Source organism: Oncorhynchus gorbuscha, linkage group LG19 (genome assembly GCF_021184085.1).
Source record: "Oncorhynchus gorbuscha isolate QuinsamMale2020 ecotype Even-year linkage group LG19, OgorEven_v1.0, whole genome shotgun sequence".
In the NCBI taxonomy this organism is placed as follows: Eukaryota; Metazoa; Chordata; class Actinopteri; order Salmoniformes; family Salmonidae; genus Oncorhynchus; species Oncorhynchus gorbuscha.
Genome location: NC_060191.1, coordinates 32,813,305 through 32,839,150, shown reverse-complemented (window position 1 = coordinate 32,839,150; position 25,846 = coordinate 32,813,305). Strand labels below are relative to the sequence as shown.

The 25,846-nt window shown below is 42.3% G+C and overlaps 1 protein-coding gene and 2 long non-coding RNA genes across 4 annotated transcripts; 1 reads left to right on the top strand and 2 right to left on the bottom strand.

Moving 5' to 3' along the window:
• Positions 1-455: 455 nt before the first annotated feature.
• Positions 456-22,453, bottom strand: spa17 (sperm autoantigenic protein 17). Of its 2 annotated transcripts, none has more exons than XM_046316172.1 (7): positions 22,324-22,453; positions 21,863-22,037; positions 21,688-21,758; positions 18,026-18,081; positions 11,513-13,166; positions 2,982-3,195; positions 456-1,042 (listed from the first exon to the last, which is right to left on the bottom strand). In XM_046316172.1, the coding sequence occupies exons 2-7, from the start codon at positions 22,014-22,016 to the stop codon at positions 987-989; spliced, it is 2,205 nt and encodes a 734-aa protein (XP_046172128.1). In that variant the 5' UTR covers positions 22,017-22,037; positions 22,324-22,453; the 3' UTR covers positions 456-986. The 2 variants fall into 2 exon arrangements, with proteins under 2 accessions (XP_046172128.1, XP_046172129.1); XM_046316173.1 differs by having other exon boundaries at positions 3,028-3,195.
• Positions 21,932-23,507, top strand: LOC124006265. Its single transcript, XR_006833751.1, has 4 exons — positions 21,932-22,035; positions 22,362-22,473; positions 22,701-22,884; positions 23,074-23,507. It is a non-coding gene; the product is annotated as an uncharacterized LOC124006265 (long non-coding RNA).
• Positions 23,508-23,689: 182 nt separating this feature from the next.
• Positions 23,690-25,220, bottom strand: LOC124006263. The gene is made up of 3 exons (XR_006833750.1): positions 24,489-25,220; positions 24,309-24,344; positions 23,690-24,079 (listed from the first exon to the last, which is right to left on the bottom strand). It is a non-coding gene; the product is annotated as an uncharacterized LOC124006263 (long non-coding RNA).
• Positions 25,221-25,846: the final 626 nt, after the last annotated feature.

Sequence of the window (25,846 nt, the reverse complement as noted above, 5' to 3'; positions counted from 1 at the left end):
TACTGTTTGGGGGCAAGCTATAGTTGAATGAACTGAGAAACTTATCCTTATTTTAGATTTGTGTTTTCTCTTTAAAAACGAAACATAGTATGGCATATGTTTTTGGTTTTCTGGGGGAGAGAATAACATGTATTCTCTCCCCCAGATCTCGCAGGTCCGAACAGTTGAACAGAAAGAAAAAAATAATGGTTCTGTTCAGAACGAAATGATTGAAATATAATTTAGGTTCCAACCCGATGGTAATACCATACACCTGATTTAGGTCAGCATTTTATATGAAACACAAATTCTGTACCCATAAACATACTGTAGGAGCAGATGATATGACTCCATTTCTCTAAGGATAAAACTGTACATGATTACTACTATCTGCAAATAAACTATAGTGCATTGTACTGCATGCTTACTGCGTTGGAAGATCTGATTTGGAGAAAATGGTAATGCTGACCAATATGTGAAAGTGATTCCATTATTTATTATGGTGCACAACACTTAAAGACTGAAAATCTAGATAACAATAAATGAATCATTAACTTAAATAATATGCCGTACAATAATCAATAATCTCTTCCTCCCTTTTAGCGATATTGTGAACGCCAAAAATAATGAAATAGTAATTATACAAGCACTTGAAACAATGCAGAAACAAGCATTCCAGCGGTTGAAGTGTATTCATAATGCATAATTGTACACAACCTTTATATTCAACTCAAATTAGCCCTGTTTATCAGCTTCTTCTAGACTAGCACACTACCAGGAGTTTCACAAGTACATGCAGTGAGAGATGCAAATTTGGGTCAAAGACGACCCACACAAATTGGGGCTGGAAGCAGGAAAGTGTTAAATAGTTCACAAATTAAATGATGCATCCCAAAATCTGGAATATACACTGCTATTTTGTGTTACATAGAAAGTTGCTCCTCCAAGAGAAAAAGGTTCAGCCACAGCCATGCTTCTTCTTCTTCTCTTCATCGAGGTCAGAGGCTTCACTGTTCCGGCACAGATGTGTCATCTCTCTCTACTCCGTCTGAGCCGCCTGATTCTAAAAACAGACGAAGAAGCAGATTTTAGCACTGCAGATGGAATGATGAATTCATGTTGCCATTACATGCTCACACTCCATAGTGATGTTGACCCCCAACAGCACGAGGACACTCGCCAGATTGAGATTTCTCATGAAAGGTTGTGATTTATTTTTTTATTTTACCTTAATTTAACTAGGCAAGTCAGTTAAGAACAAATTCTTATTTTCAATGACGGCCTAGGAACAGTGGGTTAACTGCCTGTTCAGGGGCAGAACGACAGATTTGTACCATGTCAGCTCGGGGATTTGAACTGGCAACCTTCCGGTTACTAGTCCAACGCTCTGACCACTAGGTTACCCTGCCGTGATAATAATGATAGTACTGAAAACATACTGTAACGACTTGATTGGTTTTATTCATCCTGGTGAAAAACTTCCTATAAATACCCTCCTTATGATGAATGCATTGTGAACATTTGGTGTAATAAATGAGTTTATAATGCATTATAAAGACTGCATTCATTGGAAGTGTTGCCAATAACCCAAGTGAAAAGCAGAGTCTTCTCCAGGAGGGGGAGATTTAGCGGGCTGATGCCTCTATGACAAGGAACATTAATTCTTGTGTGTCTCAGAGGTATAAGGCACCTGGTGTTAAAAATAACACTGCTATATAAAAATGCTTGGCAACCAAGAACTGGGTTGTTAAGTCGTTTCTTGGTATATCTCAAGGATGGGGCTAAACCCGATTCAAGTACTGTAGAGGTGAAACAACCTGACCTGGAACATAGTCTAACAAGGGATGCACAATATATCGGTAAGCATATCGGAATCGGCGGATATTAGCTAAAAATGCCAACATCAGCATCGGCCCGATGTCTAGTTTAACGCTGATGTGCAAAACCGATGTCAAAGCTGACGTGCATACCTATACAATGATGACGTAATGACGCCACAAAAACATAGAGCTACACGTGCAACACATGGGTAACACACTAATGTTGTATGCTCTGCCCCTGGAATCAGAACTTGTACACTTGCTGCAATGTACACTTTCTAATTCCTGGAAGTATTCTCGAGGCTTCAGTCACCCACCAAAAAACTCACATTTCAGTAGCTGATATGTTTAAACACAAACTGACAAAAAATGTACTGGAGGTCAACTATGAAAATATTGTGACAAACCACTTTGTGCAAACGGTACAGTTTTGCCCTAAAAATATTTTCACCACAAAAGGTGTTGATTAGATAGAATATATTTGAGCACTATCTCAGAACATCTAGATAAGATTTTCCATGGTTATGGGCACCGACACCATCTCACACGTTTGAGTTGTGATCAACATTTCTCATTAGAATGCATCTATTTGACAATATAACTAATGGAGTATTCATTAATAATCACTTCATAAAGACATTAATTGTAGGTTTCAATCAGGCACTGCAGCCTTTATAGAGTAATTAAAGAACTGTATGGAGTGTGTCACATTACTCACACTGAAATAACTAATTAGGGGCCTATAACAGACCTAGTTAATAATGAATGGCTTTTAAATTGCTTTCAAGCTGTGTTAAAATGGTGTTCCTTCATACGACCCTTGCATTATGCACACAATGTATGCATTTGATGTTGAAAACAGATCAATAAATGCAGTTAATATTGTTATGGACACAAAATGGTCATCCTGTTACTTTGTTAATAGTGTGCAAAGCTGGATGTACAAGATGTAGAGGATGTCAGGGACACAAGCATCAGATCCATAATTAGTTTGTCAGCCAATGTCCAAAATGAAAGTTACTAGCTGATAATGGACAGCAATAATTTGGCAAGAACGGTTACTGATGACATAGGTCTACACCAGATTAGTCCTGAGGGGATATCAAGGCTAATAGCAGTCTAAACTGGTTTGGGTTCTACGTGTGTCTGTTTGGGTATCAGGGGACACTTAGAGTCACTGACCTGTCCCCCCCTGGTTGCCGTTGAGGGCCTCACCACTGCTGCTCACCTCCTCATCCTCCTCCTCCCCCTCAGGCTTGTCAGCAGGCTTAATCTTCTTCCTGGTCATGTGACCACGGAAGCCAGCCTGGATCTTGGCAGCTGCCTTGTTGGCCTCTGGATCGTCCAGAGGTATGTCCATGATGTCCTCCTCCTCCTGGGGTTGGCTGCATTCTTCCTATAGGAGGGAAGTATATCTGAGAAATTAGGTGATTAGGAGGGGGCTTGGTTGAGTTAATGTCGCATGAGGAGGAGCCCCAGATTAACCTCTACCTAGGGACCCAAAATGACTAAATCCACCTGAGAACAACACCAGTGGATATCAGCCTGTCTGTGGTTGTCAATAATAGTGAAATATCCTCATCAATTGCATCCTCAGGGTCCTAAAGGGTCCAAGGGCTTAAGAGTCTACAACAGAAGCTCCATCTTCCTGGAGTTTTTTTTCTCACACCTATTGCCTGAACTTCTGCCATTGCTAAGCTGGAACAGGGTAACTGCTATGTAAACAATGTTTCCAAACTGCTTAACCTGACACTCAACACCATGCACAGAAAATAAATATGTCTCTCTGTTCCTCTGTGATTCTCAATTTCAAAAGTTGACAGTCAGCCAGACTGTCCATCAAGAGTGAGAAGAACATAAAGGGAATTCAACATTAGATCTCTCAGACTCTCTCTCTGACACGCTCATGACACAAAGACAGCACCATGGTATACCATGTAGCTTATTACTGGCAGAATACAAAACGCTGGGTTGGTGAGTGGTGGATAGGTGGGTGAGGTAGAAATCTCCTTATTCACAAGTGGTTACAGAACAGTGACATAGTTGTCAGCAATCATCCAAACACGTCCGCTGCATCCCACCAGTTGCTCATCCCCTCTTAACAATTTGGTGCATAGGCGACACAAAGAAAGCCCACTGCACTGTATGGAGATGCATTTGACTGTCCTCAGTGAAACCCCTTAGTGTGGGAGTGTGACCACCCACTATTACAGATAGCATTAAAGCTAGTATTCATTAGCTTAGCTTTAACGGCTGAGTAGGATTTTTATTTATTTATTTATATAACCTTTATTTAACTACGCTAGTCAGTTAAGAACAAATTCTTATTTAAAATGACGGCCTGGCAAAAGGCCTCCTGCGGGGACGGGGGCTTGGGATTAAAAACAAAAATATATAAATATAGGACAAAACACACATCACGACAAGAGACAACACTACATAAAGACAACAACATAACAAGGAAGCAACACATGACAACACAGCATGGTAGCAACACAACATGACATCAACATAATAGCAACACAACATGGTAGCAGCACAAAACATGGTACAAACATTATTGGGCACAGACAACAGCACAAAAGGGAAGAAGGTAGAGACAACAATACATCACACAAAGCAGCCACAACTGTCAGTAAAAGTGCCCAAGATTGAGTCTTTGAATGAAGAGATTGAGACAAAACTCAAAAGGATGCCAACATTCGCATATCTTACAGCAGCAGGTTTTTCTAACTCTTCAAGGGGTTAATCTACAGTAGGCTCTAAATGTGTCATCTCTATAAGCTCAAGTGACTTGCAATCAATGAACAAAAATAAACATACGCATACTTTTAACTGCCTACTCATACTTTTAAACAACCTATACTCATTATGGCTATCAATATCATTCTACCTTAGATGAAATGCTTTAAATTGATATTTAATGAATATCTAATCCATATGCAAATAATATAGGACCAATTTGGCAGAAAGTAGCTTTGTGAAGAAAGCTGAAGCAGGTGCAGTGGACACATGGTAGATCAGCTGGAGTTTCCACGGCTGATAGTCGGCGTCTTAATAAAACAAGCAAGCCAAAAGACCATAACAAGGAAATTATTTTCTGAGGGTTACTAAAATATAAAGCTCTGTCAACACATATATAAAAGCCTTTTAATAAATCTATTACCCAATTAGAATGATATTACAACTCTGAAATTCTATTAAAAAGCTGTAACAAAGGAATAGTTGTGTATAGTTACTTTTTAGATATAAGTTCAATGTCTTACAAAATACAATTAATTTCAAGCATGTACTCACAATGTGGCAGTCCATGATGAGCAATCTGAAAGATGACAGTCTTCGGATGAACTGACCTAAAATGCCTTTTGCCTGTAACTCAGTGTTGACCGAGAAAGATTTCTCTCGTGTATCCACTAGAGACGTCTCGACACTTTATGCTCACTAGTATACGCTTGCATAGAGTGTGAGAGAGAGAGGGTGGGAGAGAGAAAGAGAGTGTGATACGACCTCCTGCAAGCACACAAACCATGTGGTTTATCTTCCCCAGTCTCATTAAGGTTGATAACCTGCTGTGCTCCCACAGATCTATTGTACCCATCACTTCAAAGACTTACCTGACCTAAGTACAGTATACGACAAAGTCATCAATTAAGGGTCTCAGACATTGCAAAAATATTTTAATTGTAAGTTATGACACCCTCAAGTCCACTTTTATTAACACATTGTTTCTGGCCATTTGGCACATGCCACATAACGTACCACATACAGTACCAGTCAAAAGTTTGGACACACCTACTCAAGAGTTTTTCTATATTTTTACTATTTTCTACATTGTAGAATAATAGTGAAGACATCAACACTATGAAATAACAAATATATAATTATGTAGTAACCAAAAAAGTGTTAAACAACAAATAAAAATATACTTTACCACTTAGATTCTTCAAAGTAGCCACCTTTGCCTTGATGACAGCGTTGCACACGCTTGGCTTTCTCTCAACCAGCTTCACATGGAATGCTTTTCCAAAAGTCTTGAAGGAGTTCACACATATGCTGAGCACTTGTTGGCTGCTTGTCCTTCACTCTGAGTGTCACGCCCTGACCTTAGAGAGCTTTTTCCCCCTTTTTGTGGGCGGTGGATATTCTATGTTCTTTTTCTATGTTTTGTATTTCTTTGTTTTGGCCGGGTATGGTTCTCAATCAGGAACAGCTGATTCTCATTGTCTCTGATTGGGAATCATACTTAGGTAGCTTTTTCCCTCCATTGTGTTGTGGGTAGGTATTTTCTGTTTAGTGTTTTCTGCACCTGACAGGACTGTTTCGGTTTCGTTTATTCTCTTTGTTATTTTGTTCCAGTGTTCAGTTCAAGAAAAGTCATGAACACTTACTACGCTGCGCTTTGGTCCGATTCTTTCTCTTCAGACGATGACCGTTAGAGAACTACCCACCACAAGCGGACCAAGCAGCGTGGTATGGAGGAGCAGAGGCTTCAGGACTCCTGGACATTGGAGGAGATATTGGACGGAAAGGGACCCTGGAGACAGGCTGGGGAATATCGCTGCCCGAAAAAGGAACTGGAGGCAGCTAAAGCTGAGAGGCGGCGATATGTGGCAGGTCAGCGAAGCAGGCACGAGAGGCAGCCCCAGAATTATTTTTTTTGGGGGGGGGACCACACGGGGAGATTGGCGGAGTCAGGGGATAGACCCGAGCCAACTCCCCGTGCTTACCGGAAGCAGCGTGGTACTGGTCAGGTACCGTGTTATGCGGTAAAGCGCACAGTGTCTCCAGTGCGCGCTCATAGCCCGGGGCGCCATGCGCCAGCCCTCCGCAAGTGCCTTGCGAAAGTGGGGATCTAGCCAGTGCGGATTGTGGCAGCTCAGCGCGCTTGGTCTCCGGTGCGCTGTTTCGGCCCAGGGTATCCTGCGCCGGCTCTGCGCACTGTGTCTCCGGAGCGCTGGGAGGGTTCAGTTCGTCCTATGCCTGCGCTCAGCCCGTGCCGGACTAAAGTGGGCATTGGGCCAAGTGGAGTGGTGCAAGTGGTAAGCAACAGATCTCCAGTGCTCCCCCACAGCCCGGTTCGACCTGTGCATGCACTCTGGAGGGGCCGGGCTAAAGTGGGCATTCAGCCTGAAGGAGTGGTGCCAAGGCTGCGCACCAGAGCTCCAGTGCTCCCCCACAGCCCGGTTCATCCTGTGCCTCCTCTACGCACCAGGCCTCCTGTAGGTCTCCCCAGTGGGCCCTGTGGCCACTGGTGGGCCCTGTGGCAGCCCCACGCACCAGGCTGTCTCTGCGTCTCCTCCCTCCAGCGACGGCCTCCAGTCCGGAGCCTCCAGCAACGCCCTCCTGTCCGGAGCCTTCCGTGTCGCCCTTCAGTCCGGAGCCTCCAGAGTTGCCCTTCCTGTCTGGAGCCTCCAACAAGGTTGCCCAGTCCGGGGCCCACAACAAGGGTGCTCAGTCCGGGGCCCGCTACGAGGGTTCCCAGTCCGGGACCCGCTGCGGGTCCCCAGTCCGGGGTCGGCGGCGAGGGTCCCCGCTCTAGAGTTGCCACCTAAGTGGGCCTGCACTTGAAGAAACTCAAAGTTCTTGAAATGTTCCAGATTGACTGACCTTCATGTCTTAAAGTAATGATGGACTGTTGTTTCTCTTTACTTATTTGAGCTGTTCTTGCCATAATATGGACTTGGTCTTTTACCAAATAAGGCTATCTTCTGTATACCACCCCTACCTTGTCACAACACAACTGATTGGCTCAAACATATTAAGAAGGAAAGAAATTCCACCAATTAACTTTTATCAAGGCACACCTGTTAATTGAAATGCATTCCAGGTGACTACCTCATGAAGCTGGTTGAGAGAATGCCAAGAGTGTGCAAAGCTGTCATCAAGGCAAAGGGTGGCTACTTTGAAGAATCTCAAACATAAAATATATTTTGATTTGTTTAACACTTTTTTTGGTTACTACATGATTCCATATGCGTTATTTTATAGTTTTTATGTCTTCACTATAATTATACAATGTAGAACATAATAATAATAAAAAATTACAAACTTCAATGAGTAGGTGTGTTCAAACTTTTGACTGGTACTGTACATACTTAATTCACGTAACCTTCAAGTAAAGTGTAACTGGAAAACCCAAGAGAAAGCGCGCACACAATGTACAGCAATGATCATGTAGTACTGGTTTATAAATTATTGCTCAGTTGTACCCAATTAGAGAGAGAAGTAAAAACTTTTCTATCGTTCAGATCCCAGCTGCCACCAGCGCCCCCGCTCATTGCCCCTGAGACAGAAAGGAGAGGGAGAAACAGCAAACACATCCATTTGTCTGTGTCCCTGTCTGACATGACCGCCTCCCCTGTTTCATCCCATTATGTCAATATATTACCTTTCAAAAACCCACCTGGTAATGCTTAGTTTCAGCTTCGAGATAAGAAAATATCTTGCTCTTATCAACAGATGTATGTTAGAAATGAATCCTTCATTGTCACCTTGTTCATCTATCAAAACCCACTTAAGAATGAGTACAGTACGAAACTGCACATTGCCTACGGATAGAGATCGGTCATAATGTGCCTGGGAATAAAGAAGAGCACAAAGGTGGACAAAATCACTGGACAAGACATTTGGTATAGGTCAGAGAAGATGGCCTACATGTAGAGGTGAGAAAGAGAGATGGATATGCTGCAGATAAATTTGCATTGTCTAACAAACTATCTGTTTGCATCGCCATCTTCCAGACTTTCCCTGATAAGACCCAGAGGGGAAAGGGATGGTGCAAGTTTCCATGGTAACATCCCTCTAAATCCTACTCTCCCTACCGCCCAGCCTAAGACCACATCGGCCCAAATATATCAAGTGGGTTATTGGTGACAACCCACTGGGCACATATTGGTTGAATCAACGTTGTTTCCATGGCATTTCAATGAAATTACGTTGAAACAAAGTGGAATAGACATCTGTGCCCAGTGGGAATAGGCCAAATCATGCAATTCTCATTAGCTCAGAAATCTTGTTTAGGGCTCATTGATTGTTTAGTCTGGAATTACCAAGAGCAAACAGAATTTGGCACTGAAAATTTGGATCAAATATATTAGGCTATGCACAAACGCACGCACTAGGTTTGGACGATGTCAAACCACCATTGGGCTACAGTAAGAAATCGCATGCTACAACTGGACGAATCATTTTGAAAGATATGCCTAATGTTGTTGAAAGCCTGGGCAGAGGCTAAGTGCAGGCAAATATTTTCTAATATTCCTTTCTGGTGTAGCTTCAGCATGGAACAGGTTCGTGTGTGTCTGTCTGTGTGGAGCGCACATGACGGAGCAAAGTGACAGCTGCAACTGATGGGGAACAGGCTGTCTTGTCCTGAGAATAGTTTATGCCTAGGCTTATAGACTTCAACATTCATTATTGTTCTTTCTGAAAGTGGCAACTTTAGGACAACACCTTCTTAGGCTATTATAATATTTGGGAAATAAGCTACTGTTCATAACTTTAACTAGTCTTAAAGGATTTTTCCATCCCCCCCACACAGATTATGTAATCCTTAATAAACTTAAACTTGATTCAACTATTCTATAGGCTATTGATATTGTTTGTTCTCTCTCATTATTAGTCGCCTGGCTAGTTTACATTTAAAGGCTATTCAAACAAACGTATGAGATGGGACTCCGTTACATGAATTCATTGCTTGATCGGAAGAAAGCCATGCATGCATAAAATGATGAAAGCGTAGCCTAGCCCAAAATCATATTCATAGCTTATCGAATGGAAAGAGAAGGGAATATAGCCTGTTTTTTAAAAACAGCTAGACACAAGATAGTTAAGGAGCGTCCGTTAGTGTAAAAAAAAACAACATTAGGAACACCTGCTCTTTCCCATGAAATCAGCCTGGTCTTCTAGACTAGACGTTAGATTGTACATGTAAATCAGGGACAGTCAAATTAGTATATGTTACATTTGGTATGGTTACATAAGACAGATGCTTACTTAAGGCAAATACAAAAGTAGGGTGGTTGGTCAGGGGGGATGGTATAACACAAACGTCAAGCAACCCAAAGGTTGTGAGTTCGAATATCATCACAGACGACGTTAGCATTTTAGCTAATTAGCAAATTTTCAACTACTTACTACTTTTTAGCCACATTGCAACTACTTAGCTAACCCTTCCCCTATCCTCCACTCGAGGATGTGGATGTTGATTATGGCAGCCCCCCGCACCACCCTGATTCAGAGGGGTTGGGTTAAATGCGGAAGACACATTTCAGTTGAATGCATTCAGTTTCCCTTTAACGTTAGCCACCAAGCTAGAATTAAAAACATATCAAACGTTTTGCAAATTCGTAACATATAATACGAATTGTAATTCGTAACATATCATATGATTTGTAAGTCGCTCTGGATAAGAGCGTCTGCTAAATGACTTAAATGTAAATGTAAATATGAAATGGGTAATGGACATCCACAAATTAATACATACCATATCAACCTAAATGGAGTTTCTCAGATTTAAGTACAGATTAAAACTAAATGCAGAGACCAGGTTGAAGACATAGACTGACCACGTGAATCCAGGTGAAAGCTATGATCCCTTATAGATGTCACTGTTCATTCCACTTCAATCAGTGTAGATGAAGGGGAGCAGACAGGAAAAAGAAGGATTTTTAAGCCTTGAGACAATTGAGACATGGATTGTTTATGTGTGCCATTCAAAGGGGTGAATGGGCAAGACAAAAGACGGGGTATGGTAGTAGGTGCCAGACGCACCGGTTTGAGTGTGTCAAGAACTACAACACTGCTGGGCTTTTCACAGTTTCCTATGTGTATCAAGAATGGTCCACCACCCAAAGGACATCCAGTCAACTTGACACAACCGAGGGAAGCGTTGGAGTCAACATTGGCCAGCATCCCTGTGAAACGTTATTCCCTGACAAATTGAGCCTGTTCTGAGGGCAAAAGGGGGAGCAACTCAATATTAGGAAAGTGTTACTAATGTTTGTAGACTCAGTGTATACTGTATGTAATCATTGTTGATAGACAATACGGTCAGTATAACGCCCAACCATAATACGCACAGATTTGTGTCTGAAAACATTGCTACTTGAAATATGTCAGCTTAAGACGGATGGTAGATAATGTACCTTAGGATGACATTCCAAGTCCCTATACGTCATCATGAGGAAGCTGAACTATTTTGGGGACATTTTCAATCACCTCTCTCTGGAGACCCGGAGTGGAGAGGTAGAGGTACAGATCGATGTTGATCAGAGATATCCTTGAAGGGTTTATTTTTAATACAGGCTACTTGGGACAGGAATGGGAGCAAAGGACACATTTCTTTAGAGTTCATCTCTGAACCAGGTGAATAGTCTGCATAAATTGCCGCTACTAGCATACTGCCTATGCTCTGTTAGGGAAGATGTTTACATTAAAAATGTGGTTAAACTGTATGCCAAACTTATACGTACACCGTATAACCGAAGTGCTATATTTTACAATAATACAATTCCTGCTTGCTACATGGATTTGCCCAACGACAATCAGATGTAGTTGACACACAGCGTTTCTAGCCGTTATGACCTCTGCAAACTGACCTGTGTCACTATATAAAACCTGCAGTGGATAAATTAAATACTGCGTGATAGTTGGTAAATGAATGTAATGTACATAAATGTTTCTGAAGAAATCATAAAAACATTAAACTTTACCTTGTCATAAGTCTTGTCCACGCTGTCCTTTATTTCTCCCTCTGGCATGTGCTCTGGGTTGTCATCAGTTTGGTCTGTGTCCTGAGACGGGGTCATTGTGTCCTCTTTTCCAAGTCCTTTTAGTTCAGTTTCCATGTGCTCCACCGCGTCTATATCCTCCTGTTGCTCAGCTGTGTCCCCTGTTTCTTTCTCAGCATCCTCTTGCTGCAGCTCTGCAGGTCTAACCTCGTTCGAAGGACCTTGTTGATATGCGTGTGAAATGTATTTTCCCCCCATATCCGTGTCATCATCATTGATGTAAGGATTATCATTCTCTTGCTTATTTTCCATCTTAGTAGAATCCTCCGGAGAGATGTCTTCACCCATTTCCTTCTTACTTAGATCTTTGTTCTCATGATCAGGTTCATCCTCTTGTTTCTGCTCTATTTGAGAGGCCTGCTGATTAGGAATGCGGACGTTCACCTTACTCAGTTTTTCCCCATCTTCGTCACTTGAATCAGATTTGTAATCTTGTTCCACTTCTATATCAGACACCTCATGCTCCATTGCCTTTATCTGAGCTTCAGCCTCAGCAGTGACTGCCTCCGCTTCCCCTTCGATGTTAGTGTTTGGTTCAACAGAGTCTTGAGTATCATGTCCAACAAGGCCCGTTTCTTCCTCAGCATCCTCCGACACAACATCTGGTCGTTCTGCCTCAGTTTGTGAAGCCTCGACCGAACCTTCCTCCTCTGGCTGCTGTTCATACATTTTGACCTTAAGGGTTTTAGGTACCTCCTCAGTGCTGATCTGAACAATACTTTCCTCCTTTTGTTTTTCATCATCACCTAAAACACTTTCATTATCTGACAAGATTCTGGAGAAATCATCAGTGGAGGATGCAACTTCATGCGTTTGCCCAGTATATGTTGTGGAAACAATTAGATTTTCTATTCCTTCCACTTCTGGAACACCCCCTGAATTGTCAGTTGTTTCCTGTAGAATAGGTTCAGGGGATTCAGTTTGGGGTGGTGATAAACGTCCACTGATTTCAACCATGAGTGATATTGAACTCTCCTGAGCATCAGCAAGATCTTGATCTTTGAAGCCTTCACTGAGGCCATCCTCTGCAGTGGCTTGTTCCTCTCTCTCTTTTGTCCCTCTTAGTTCTTCAGCACATACATCTATATTGAACAGTCCAGTGAATGAGACTTCCTGAGTAAGTTCAAATTCACTACTGCGGTTCATTTCGTATGAGCTTCCAAGAATGGCATCATCACCGGTGCTGATTTCCTGAGAAGTGAGTTCTTCTCCCTCTTCAGTCTTCCTCAGTTCTTCAGCACATACATTCACATTTGAAAGCCCACCGAGTGAGATTTCCTCACTGGGCTCAAATTCAGAGAGGCATACCATTTTGTCAGCTCTTTCATTCATCTCTTTGCCTGTCATGTTAACATCCATATCTGTGAGTTTATTATCTGATACCTCTGAGGGATATATTTGCATTGAAATAACATCTTTATCTGTGATATTAACCATTTCATCTTTTCCTTGACTTTCAGTTCCCTGCACATCTTCACAGACATCAAGGTTTGAGTTTGTGGGAGATGGAATCCCAACTGGCTCAATATTACCAGTTTCCTCTTCTGTTTGAGATTCAGTCAGCTCATCCTTTTTCCTGAGAATTAATAAATAATTATATAAATTATGGGTATTATAAAATAAGTATTAAAATGTACTGAATGTCAATGTTTTCTCTAATAATCTACCTTTCTGTCCTTATACATCCTGACTCCTTTGACAATGGTCTCCTCATCATCTTCTGACTCAAACTGGTTTCTTTCTGAGGTTGTGAACATTGTGGCTCCCTTACTCATTTCGTAGAATATCAGGGTGCTTGCCTGCTTCATAAAAACCCAGACCCTTTCCCATAGCTAATGTATGTACCTCAACCTTTCTCATTTGCAGAAAATACTGTGGGGAGATGACCGTTCTTGGGAGTGATGATTTAATGTCAGTATTTTCCTTTCAGGAATTGAGAGGGCTATTTTAGGCCTATGATATTGAGGTTGTTCCACCAATTTAGTGCCTTTTGGAGAAGTGCAACTTGGTCCTTATTTTTATTTTTTTCACCAAAATGTAAAATTCTGTCATAAAGAGCACATATGCAATGTCATAAAAAATGTGTTTCCCCCATCTCAAAAGGTTAAAGTACTATAGTAAGTGCAAAATAAAGTAACATAGTTGACCGTAACAGGGTTGACGATCATCTTAAATCAGCCATAAATCCCCTTGCGACAGGGGGAAAGAAACGTGTTGTGTGCAACAGGGAGTAGCAATTGAATGCAAGCTTTACAAAAACACTTTAACTGTTAAAACATTTCTTGCGTGTCGATCTGTGGTTAACAGGGTTGGCGTGTTAGGCTCGACCTGCTCAGTTTAACCACTGTCACGCCTTGGTCTTAGTATTTTGTGTTTTCTTTATTATTTGTTCAGGCCAGGGTGTGACATGGGTTTATTGTATTGTCGTATTGGGGTTTTTGTAGGCATTGGGATTGTGGTTGATTAGGGGTGTGTCTAGTATAGGCTTGGCTGCCTGAGGCGGTTAAGGTGAATGCACCAATTTGTAAGTCGCTCTGGATAAGAGCGTCTGCTAAATGACTTAAATGTAATGTAATGTAAATGTTCTCAATCAGAGTCAGGTGATTCTTGTTGTCTCTGATGGGGAACCGTATTTAGGTAGCCGGGGTTTCACTTTGTATTTCGTGGGTGATTGTTCCTGTCTCTGTGTAGTTTCACCAGATAGGCTGTAATTAGGTTTCACGTTCCGTTTTGTTGTTTTGTATTTGTATCAGTTATTTCATGTACCGCGATTCATTCATTAAAGACATGAGTAACCACCACGCTGCATTTCAGTCCGACTCTCTTTCAACAAACGAAGAACGGCGTTACAGAATCACCCACCACACACGGACCGAGTGGCGTGGTTACAAGCAGCGACAGCAGGAGCAGCGAACGGAGGCACTTACGAAAGCTGAGAGACGCCGTTATGAGGACGTTATGGACAGCAGATGTATGGAGTATACGACGTGGGAAGAAATAGACAGGTGGGCGGTCGACCCAGAGAGAGTGCCGGAGCCCGCCTGGGATTCGCTGGAGCAGTGCGAAGAGGGCTATAGGAGAATGGAGTTGGAGAGGCAATCACGACGGCGCAGAGGGAAGCCCGAAAAGCAGCCCCAAAAATGTATTGGGGGGGGGGGCTCAGAGGGAGAGTGGCTGAGTCAGGAGATAGACCTGAGCCAACTCTCCTTGTTTATCGTGAGGAGCCAAGGAGGAGACCAGAACCAGAGCCAGTGTTAGAGGTGAGCGAAGCAGAGACTGTGAAGGAGTTAATGGAGAAAGTGGAGGAGAGAGTAATGAGGGAGTTGCTAGTATGGTGCTATAGGTATGATATTCGTCCGACGGAGCGTGTCGGGGATTTAATGGCACCTGGGTCAACGCTCCCTACTCGTCCTGAGGTGCGTGTTAGTCGGCTGGTGAAAAATGTGCCAGCCTCACGCACTAGGCCTCCTGTGTACCTACCTAGCCTTGCACGTCCTGTGCCAGTCCTGCTCTCAGGCTCTCCAGTACACCTTCACGGTCCAGTCCATCCTGGGCCACTTTCACACACCAGTCCTCCGGTAGCAGCTCCCCGCACCAGGCTTCCTGTGCGTGTCCTCGATCCTGTAGCACCAGTTCCAGCACCACGCACCAGGCCTTCAGTGCGCCTCGCCTGTTCAGCACAGCCAGAGCCTTCCTTCCCTCCTGCGCTGTCGGAGTCTCCCGCCTGTTCAGCGCTATCAGAGACTTCCTCCTCTACAGCGCTGCCGGAGCCACCTACATGTTCGGAGCAGCCTGAGCTGTCAGTCTGCATGAAGCAGCCAGAGATGTCAGTCTGCATGAAGCAGCCAGAGCTGTCAGTCTGCATGAAGCAGCCAGAGCTGTCAGTCTGCATGAAGCAGCCAGAGCTGTCAGCCTGCATGGAGCAGTCAGAGCTGTCAGTCTGTATGGAGCAGCCAGAGCTGTCAGTCTGCATGAAGCAGCCAGAGATGTCAGTCTGCATGAAGCAGCCAGAGCTGTCAGTCTGCATGAAGCAGCCAGAGCTGTCAGTCTGCATGAAGCAGCCAGAGCTGTCAGTCTGCATGAAGCAGCCAGAGCTGTCAGTCTGCATGAAGCAGCCAGAGCTGTCAGTCTGTATGAAGCAGCCAGAGCTGTCAGTCTGCATGAAGCAGCCAGAGCTGTCAGTCTGCAAAGAGCAGCCAGTCTGCAAGGAGATGCCAGTCTGCAAGGAGCTGTCGGTCTGCATGGAGCAGCCAGAGTAGTCAGTCTGCAAGGAGCTGTCCGTCTGCAAGGAGCTGTCAGTCTGCAAGGTGCTGTCAGCCTGCATGGAGCAGTCAGAGCTGTCAGTCTGTATGAAGCAGCCAGAGCTGTCAGTCTGCATGAAGCAGCCAGAGCTGTCAGTCTGCAAAGAGCAGCCAGTCTGCAAGGAGATGTCAGTCTGCAAGGAGCTGTCGGTCTGCATGGAGCAGCCAGAGTAGTCAGTCTGCAAGGAGCTGTCAGTCTGCAAGGAGCTGCCAGTCTGCATGGAGCAGCCAGAGATGTCAGTCTGCATAGAGCAGCTAGATCCGCCAGTCAGCCATGATCTTCTAGATCTGCCAGTCAACCAGATTCTTCCAGATCTGCCAGTCAACCAGTCTCTTCCAGATCTGCCAGTCTGCATAGAGCAGCTAGATCCGCCAGTCAGCCATGATCTTCTAGATCTGCCAGTCAACCAGATTCTTCCAGATCTGCCAGTCAACCAGAATCTTCCAGATCTGCTAGTCAACCAGAATCTTCCAGATCCGCCAGCCAGCCAGGATCTACCGGAGCCTACTACCTGCCTGAGCTTCCTCTCAGTACTGGGCTTCCTCTCAGTACTGGGCTTCCTCTCAGTACTGGGCTTTCTCTCAGTACTGGGCTTCCCCTCAGTCCCGAGCTGCCCCTCAGTCCCGAGCTGCCCCTCAGTCCCGAGCTTCCCCTCAGTCCCGAGCTTCCCCTCAGTTCAGTGGGGTTCTGGGTGAGGACTATTAGGCCATGGTCGGCGGCGAGGGTGGATTATCCCAGGACGCGAAGGGGAGGAACTATGACATTTATGGAGTGGGGTCCACGTCCCAAACCGGAACCGCCACCATGGACAGACGCCCACCCTGACCCTCCCTATGGTTTTGAGGTGCGTCCGGGAGTCCGCACCTTAGGGGGGGGGGGGTTCTGTCACGCCTTGGTCTTAGTATTTTGTGTTTTCTTTATTATTTGTTCAGGCCACGGTGTGACATGGGTTTATTGTATTGTCGTATTGGGGTTTTTGTAGGCATTGGGATTGTGGTTGATTAGGGGTGTGTCTAGTATAGGCTTGGCTGCCTGAGGCGGTTCTCAATCAGAGTCAGGTGATTCTTGTTGTCTCTGATGGGGAACCGTATTTAGGTAGCCAGGGTTTCACTTTGTATTTCGTTGGTGATTGTTCCTGTCTCGGTGTAGTTTCACCAGATAGGCTGTAATTAGGTTTCACGTTCCGTTTTGTTGTTTGTATTTGTATCAGTTATTTCGTGTACTGCGATTCATTCATTAAAGACATGAGTAACCACCACGCTGCATTTCGGTCCGACTCTCTTTCAACAAACGAAGAACGCCGTTACAACCACAAAACAGCAGAAAATGTCTAAAAATGTCCAGCTCACCTGCTTTTACACTATGATTATACTCATGTTTAATCTTTCTTTTAGAAAAAACATTTTAAATAATATTTCACCATATTAAAACGAGAGTTCAGTTCACGTAACACGGTTGACCTTAAAAGGACAGATGTAAATTAATCATTAATCACATTACGGTAAATAAATAATAATCTTCAGAAATGACTGTCAAAGCAAAACAATAACTAGGGATTTACAATTATGGTGAAAACTTTGGGGTTAAGTGGGTTAAACATTTTGGGGTTAAGTGGGTTAAAACCTCCTAGAAGTGACACAGGGTTGACAGAGTTTTCAAAAAGCGGGATTTAGGCACTTTAGCAAGGCTTTAGTCATGTACAAAATTGGATTTATTGAATTCTCCATGTTATCTATATTAAAGGGAACTAAATAGAATACTGTATCACAGGCTTTTAAAAATAAATATTGGTGCACAATTTCTACTTAAAATATCATGGGATGCAAAAGGCGCACTTTTCCTTTCCTTATCTATATTTTCCACAAGGTTTGTCTTTGTTAACCAAAAGCAACATAGCAAATTCATCATGGGAAAAAAAATGTCACTATGGCAAATACCCTTATGTTAACTGGAATAATCATTCATAATGATCAATAAAACAACACTGCAACTGAGCCAAATGTATTTTCTCCACAAAAAATGTTTTTGTTGGTCTCTTTTGTCCTTTTCTTTCAATGAAATATGTGGTGGAAAAAAGCTGTCTGATGCTGTCCCTCTCCTTGGGTGTAGATAATGTACTGAGATGAGACTCACTTAGAAATCTTCAGAGTTGCATCAACTGGACTGGTGTCGACTTGATTCGGTGAGTTCTGTTTTGAGCAGAATATAGAACATTTAGCATGATATACTGATAAGGCCCGCCAGTATCATATTTAGGTGTACTTGCGAGAAAAGCACAACTAGATTTCTTACATACTCATATTACCCCCCAAAATTATTTGCCCTCTTCACAACTGCTTTGGTGTGTTTTGGACCATGAAAGTTTGTTGGTACCCTTACCACCCGGGGGCGGCCCGTCAGGGAGTCCAGGATCCAGTTGCGAAGGGAGGAATTTACATTTGAAGTCGGAAATTTACATTCACCTCAGCCAAATACATTTAAACTCAGTTTTTCACAATTCTTGACATTTAATCCTAGGAAGAATTCCCTGTTTTAGGTCAGTTAGGATCACCACGTTATTTTAAGAATGTGAAATGTCAGAATAATAGTAGAGAGAATGGTTTATTTCAGCTTTAATTTCTTTCATCACATTCCCAGTGGGAATACACTCAATTAGTATTTGGTAGCATTGCTTTTAAATTGTTTATCTTGGGTCAAACGTTTTGGGTAGACTTTCACAAGCTTCCCACAACAAGCTGGGTGAATTTTGGCCCATTCCTCCTGACAGAGCTGGTGTAACTGAGTAGGCCTCCTTGCTCACACATGCTTTTTCAGTTCTGCCCACAAATTTTCTATGGGATTGAGGTCAGGGCTTTGTGATTGCCACTCCAATACCTTGACTTGTCCGTAAGCCACTTTGCCACAACTTTGGAAATTTGCTTGGGGTCATTGTCCAGTTGGAAGACCCATTTGGGACCAAGCTTTAACTGATGAATTGAGATGTTGCTTATATATATCCACATAATTTTCCATCCTCGTGTCATCTATTTTGTGAAGTGCACCAGTCCCTTCTGCAGCAATGCACCCCCACAACATGATGCTGCCACTTCCGTGCTTCACGGTCAGGATGCTGTCCTTTAGCTTGCAAGCATTCCCCTTTTTCCTCCAAACATAACGATGGTCATTATGGCCAAACAGTTCTATTTTTGTTTCATCAGACCAGAGGACATTTCTCCAAATAGTACGATCTTTGTCCCCATGTGCAGTTGCAAACTGTAGTCTGGCTTTTTTATGGTGATTTTGGAGCAGTGGCTTATTCCTTGCTGAGCAGCCTTTCAGGTTATGTCGATTTAGGACTTGTTTTACTGTGGATATAGATACTTTTGTACCTGTTTCCTCCAGCATCTTCACAAGGTATTTTGCTGTTGTTCTGGGATTGATTTGCACTTTTCGCACCAAAGTATGTTCATCTCTAGGAGACGGAACACGTCATCTTCCTGAGTGGTATGACGGCTGCGTGTTTATACTTGCGTACTATTGTTTGTATAGATGAACGTGGTACATTCAGGCGCTTGGGAATTGCTCCCAAGGATGAACCAGACTTGTGGAGGTCTACAATTTTATTTCTGAGGTACTGGCTGATTAATTTTTTTAAAGCAAAGAGGCACTGAGATTGAAGGTAGGCCTTGAAATACATCCACAGGTACACCTCCAATTGACTGAAATTATGTCAATCGCCCTATCAGAAGCTTCTAAAGCCATGACATAATTTTCTGGAATTTTCCAAGCTTTTTAAAGACACCGTCAACTTAGTGTATGTAAATTTCTGACACACTGGAATTGTGATACAGTGAATTATAAGCGAAATAATCTTCCTGTAAACAATTGTTGGAAAAATTACTTGTGTCATGCACAAAGTAGATGTCCTAACCGACTTGCCAAAACTATAGTTTGTTAACAAGAAATTTGTGGAGTGGTTGAAAACAAGTTTTAATGACTCCAACCTAAGTGTATGTAAACTTCCGACTTCCAACTGTAGTACCAGGGTCTTTAGCTTACTGATGAGCTTTGTGGGCACTATGGTGTTGAACGCTGAGCTGTAGTCAATGAACAGTATTCTTTTTGTCCAGGTGGGACAGGGTAGTGGGAAAGGGCAGTGCGGAGTGCGATTGAGATTGCGTCATCTGTGAATCTGTTGATGCAGTATGCAAATTGGAGTGGGTCTAGGGTTTCCCGGGATGATGGTGTTGATGTGAGTCATGACCAGTCTTTCAAAGCACTTCATGGTTACCAATGTGAGTGTTACGGGGCGGTAGTCATTTAGGCAGGTTACCTTCGCTTTCTTGGGCACAGGGACTATGGTGGTCTGTTTGAAACATGTAGGTATTACAGACTCGGTCAGGGACAAGTTGAACATTTCAGTCAAGACACTTGCCAGTTGACCCGCGCATGCTCTGAGTACACATCCTGGTAATCCGTCGATAGATGGCATCTGAGTTATTTATTGGTGTGTAGGCAGGATGAAAGCTTTAGACGCTGCCATTTTTTTTAACTACCTTTTTTAATTACAAAATTTTTCTTTACCCAATTTCAATTGTCTTATAAGGCAAAGAATCTGCAGCTTGCAGGAAAAGATTTGGCTGTTCTAAACCGCAAACGTAATGCCTTGTGGGCCGTTAGTACTCCAACAGTTTTGTTTACCTCTGAATCAGAAGACTGACTATACCGGCACACTTTACAGTGACAAAACGAGGGTTATGACACATTTTTTCACATTGAAAGTCAATATATATAAAAAATATTTTTAAAAATAAAAAGAGTTCCTGCGGCCTTGTGAATGTTGACCTGTTTAAAGGTCTTGCTCACATCGGCTACGAAGAGCGTGATAACACAGTCGTCCGAAACAGCTGGTGCTCTCATGCATGCTTCAGTTTTGCTTGCCTCGAAAAAAGCATAAAAGGCATTTAGCCCATCTGGTAGGCTCGCGTCACTGGGCAGCTCGTGGCTGGGTTTCACAATGTAGTCCGTAATAGTTTGCAAGCCCTTCCCCATCCGACGAGCGTCAGAGCCGGTGTAGTAGGATTCAATCTTAATCCTGTATTGACGCTTTGACTGTTTGATGGTTCGTCTGAGGGCATAGTGGGATTTCTTATAAGCTTCTGGATTAGTGTCCCGCTCCTTGAAAGCGGCAGATCTAGCCTTTAGCTCGGTGCGGATGTTGCCTGTAATCCATGGCTTCTGGTTGGGATATGTACATACGGTCACTGTGGGGATGACGTCGTCGATGCACTTATTGATGAAGCCAGTGACTGAGGTGGTATACTCCTCAATGCCATTGGATGAATTTCAGAACATATTCCAGTCTGTGATAGCAAAGTCCTACAGTCCTGTAGCGTAGCATCCGTGTCATCTGACCACTTCTGTATTGAGCGAGTCACTGGTACTTCCTGCTTTAGTTTTTCCTTGTAAGCAGGAATCAGGAGAATATAATTATGGTCAGATTTTCCCTCGCCCTCTAAATGGAGGGCGAGGGAGAGCTTTGTATGGGTCTCTGTGTCTCTGTAATGGTGGTCTAGTGTTTTTTCCCCTCTGGTTGCTTGTAGAAATTAGCATATTTTACAAATCAATCAATACATTTTTACATCTACTTACTTTTTCAATTTTAACCAGTCACTACCATTATTACTACTGTCACTACCACTACTATAACTTAATACAAAACCACAAATACTTTAAAACAAGCACACCACATTTTCTTCAGGAAATGTACTTTTCTCGTTTGATATCTTCACTATTTATGAAGAAAGAAAGTTGACCTTGAATGCATGATTGTTGTAGAATCTGTCCTCAAGCCTGGCACACCACTCTGCAGGGTCCAAGCCACTGTCTAAAGAAAAATGACAGAGTCCAATAAATTAACATCAAAGTACAGTTTCATTCTGACTGACCATTAATTATTGGAATAATGTATACAAAAAAATATATAGCTACCTTCTCTCTCTTTGAGAAGAGCAGTGAAGTAAAGGGCAGCAAAGGTGGGGATGTCTTTGGGCTGGTCTCGCAGGACCTCTCGAGCCAACCCCTCCAAGATATTGCCAAACCCACGTGGAACCCGAAGATGAGTGTTTGAAAAAGGCACAGACATCGTCCTTGGTCAAATACAGGTCTGCTAACGCGTTACAGTAATTTGGATAGATAGATATTAACTGCAATATTGTCTTTTATGTTACTTTTAAAATGTATTTATTTTGACAACTTTATCCTGTTAAGTACTAACTAATGTTGTGCAATTAACGTTAGCCAGCTTGTTAGCTAACTACCGTTAGCTAGCTACGTTATCTAACTTTCTTAAATGTTTTAGTTGGCTAACTTTCAGCAGTGCAACATCGGATGTAATGCTAGCAGGAGGCTGCTGCATGGAGTAATAAAGGTAACATTGAACATTACATTACCTTTAGCAAATGTTTTTTTTTGTTGTTGCCTCAAACAGCTTCGCAAAAACGTTTGTTTTGCATCAGTAACAGTTGACGCCGGAGTGTTGATAATTGTTGCTAGGCAACAAGGCTCAGTCTAACTACGGTGACGAAAGAGGTCCATACAGGGTGAGTGCGATAACAAATTACACGTGAAACCACATCATGACACAAAGTATGACTTTATTGGATGACAGTTCATTTCACTTTTTATACGGTTATAGATACAACTTGCTACAGTAAAAAAAGCAAACAAAGCCAGGGAATATTAACATGAGTACAGTGATGGTCATGTCTCACTTGCACTCTCTTGTTCACTCTTTTACCCTTTCTCCATCCCCATTGGTTAAGAGTAGGTGATAACAGCATACTCAGAGTTTTGCTCATCTTCCTTGAGAATTCTCAGGGCTGAACATGCAGTCTGTCAGCTGAGCGGGAGGCCTGCAGGTGGGATCTAGCTTCGGGGCTGGTGCTGGGGCCAGGGCCTGCCTCTTCTCTCCACCTCTGCAGGGGGGACATGAAACACACACACTATTTCAGGTGAGGTTTATATAAAGTCTAAACCTGTGACCCCGCTGACATATTACATTGAATATAGTGAATGTCAGTAGTATGGTCACATATGGTGGTGTTGATGTAAAATAATGTAGTGAGGTGTCGATGAATATATAATAATAATAATAATAATAGATAATATTTTATTTGTAGACCACTTTCTATTTCACACAGAAATCACAAAGCGATTGTTTCCAATCCTCACCTCTCTATGGTCCCCCGAAGCCATGTAGGAGATCTGTGTGAGCCCTGGTGTGCTGGCCCCTCGCATAGTAATCATGATGTCAGCGTAAGGAACCTCATGATCACTCTGGCAATCTAGCTCAAAACAGGAAATGCAATGTTTTGTACAGTAGATGTTGTTATTACACACCCAGCTTAGCAACTGAAATAAATGGTACATTCCATTAGCTTACCAGCCAGAGTTATTCGCAGTGCCACCCTCTCACAATCGGTTGAGCATGCACCTATAAGATATGAAGTAACCTATTAGGATTACAATTCACAACATTGAGTGAACTGGTTGTGATAGCAATTTTGTCAAATTAAACAAATATTTACCTGATCCTTCTCTTGATGTTGTGCTGATAAAAGACCAATAAACAAATTCCACATATGGAGTCCGCATATTAATTGCCAATGAAAAGTGTGTTAAAATGCCTTAGCAAACATACCACATTGTATGAAGAAAAAAAATCATACCCTGTACAGATAACAGCAGGTTTTCCTAAAATACACAAGAAATCACGTTAATGAAACATACTGTCGTTTTTGTTAATAACAACTTTGGAAAGTATTTTATAACATTTTTGTTTCAGAAATTGGACCTTCACAATTGATTTTTCAACATCTATAAGCACCTTTGCAATATTGATTGCGGCTCATACATAAAGGAGACAGCCACGGCTGCCAACACCGCAGCCACAATAACGGGCACTGTTGCCAACACCTTGACACATGTGAATTTCTCTGTATTGAAGACAGCACAAAGACAATATTATCATTAAAACTCAATTTGCAACTCATCAGTCATTGCCTCAAACAGGGGGTTACTTTTGTTGTTTGCAATACATTTAAACATGTTCTACCTTTTCTTTTTAAAGAGTGCAATAGCAGCATTTTGTCTCACCGTGATCTATTATTGAGTCCTCATGGTTACCCAACGCTGTCATCGATTCATCTAAAACACCAAAAACGGTAGTCATCAGGATCAAATAAGCTAGTGAAATTTGTTGGGTTTATATTATTTTGTGCCTATGTCATTAAACAGCCTCAGAGCAATTTAACTTAAGACTATTACGAAAAATGAGACTTAGGTTGAGTCTCAAATGGCACCCTTATTCCTTATATAACTTATTTTGACCAGAGCCTTATAAAGTCTCAGTAAAAGATTCTCCTATGAGACTTACCAGTAGTGTCCGTTGTGTCCGGGGCACTAGGTCGAGCTGGCAAAAGAAATACAATATAATTTAGTTACTGATGTATAAATGTATTCACTTTTTGAACATAATTAATATAATACATTTTAACACAATATGTTTTCAGAGGTAAAATGACAGGGTAGGTCATTTCAACCTGTTTTTGCCTACCTTGTGCCTGCAGTGATACCAGACACTCTATCTTGCTTGGGAACTGTTCGCTTTTATGATCTTCAGAAAAGCAGGTATAGTTGTTCTGAAAATCTTCCCTGGACAGATGTGGGCAATACAATGGTAGTGTGCAGAGGTCACCATTCTTTGTGACATTTTTTGTTTCCCTTGGCCTAGGACAATGAGGACAGTCTGGGAGTTTGAGTTTGACCCAGTGTCCACGGACAAATCCAGAGGAGCAGTTGTAGGTGCAGTTCAACACTAAAGGTTCTCCAACTGCTGCATGGATGACTTCATGCTGTTTCTGCAGGTCGGTACAGGTTACTGAATCTAATGAAAAGGGCATAAATTAAGGCAACAATTCTTTAGTTAGTAGGCCGTGGATATAAATATATAGCTTGAGGACATTTGATTATCATCTTTTTGCCAGAAACTGAAAACACATCAAGTAAAAAAGTTGAGGAATTTATTTTACCTTGGCTTCCACAAATAAGCAGCAATGAGAAGTGGGCTAAGATTAGCATCCTGTCCAAATGTGTCCAGATCCCATATGTTTCAACTATATGAATTGGTTAGCTCTAGAAATTTTCTTGATTAAAAAAGACACTTGCACCACTGGTGTCACAGCGGGATGTGCCATCATATTGTAATGATGGCACATCATTACAAACATCATTACATTACATATACATGTAATGTAATGTAAATGTAATATTGCAGTATGTACCAGGTATAAGGTACAGGAAGTGGTGTTCAACAGGATGCCTGATAAAAGTGTTCTTAACTTTCCATTCAAAACACCTGCTTTTGTAGATTTAGGCAATGGAAAGAGCCATAGGAACAGCATTTTAACATGCAATGACATTTGTATGGTTTTTACAGTGTTATTTTCTTCATTTTAATAGTCATTCGTGGCTAGACATTTAAAATAAAAATGTTGTTTTCTTTTGAATAAAGTACTTCATGTAATGCTAATGTACAAATTTCACATGTCCAATTACAGTTTTGTTTGGTTACTGTCTGTACTGTATGTAGCCGTCAACACAACACAGATATTTAAATGTACATTATGGTTAAATATCCACAAGTCTTTTTGTGGGCTTCAATGCCACCTAAAATAAGATGATAAATGATACTATTTTTTTATCATTACTGTAGGTCTATAGTACCGTGACTTACAATGTCTACTTTTTGATACTAACAAACAATAGTAGGCTTTGTGTTCACGCCAGCACTGCACAACTGCAGTTAGAGATATACACAGCAATTCACCCACTGCTGGAGGGTGAGAGAAATAGGAAACATCCGACGTTCATTTTACCCCAAGAAAAATAATGCTTCATGTAACAAAATGTTGA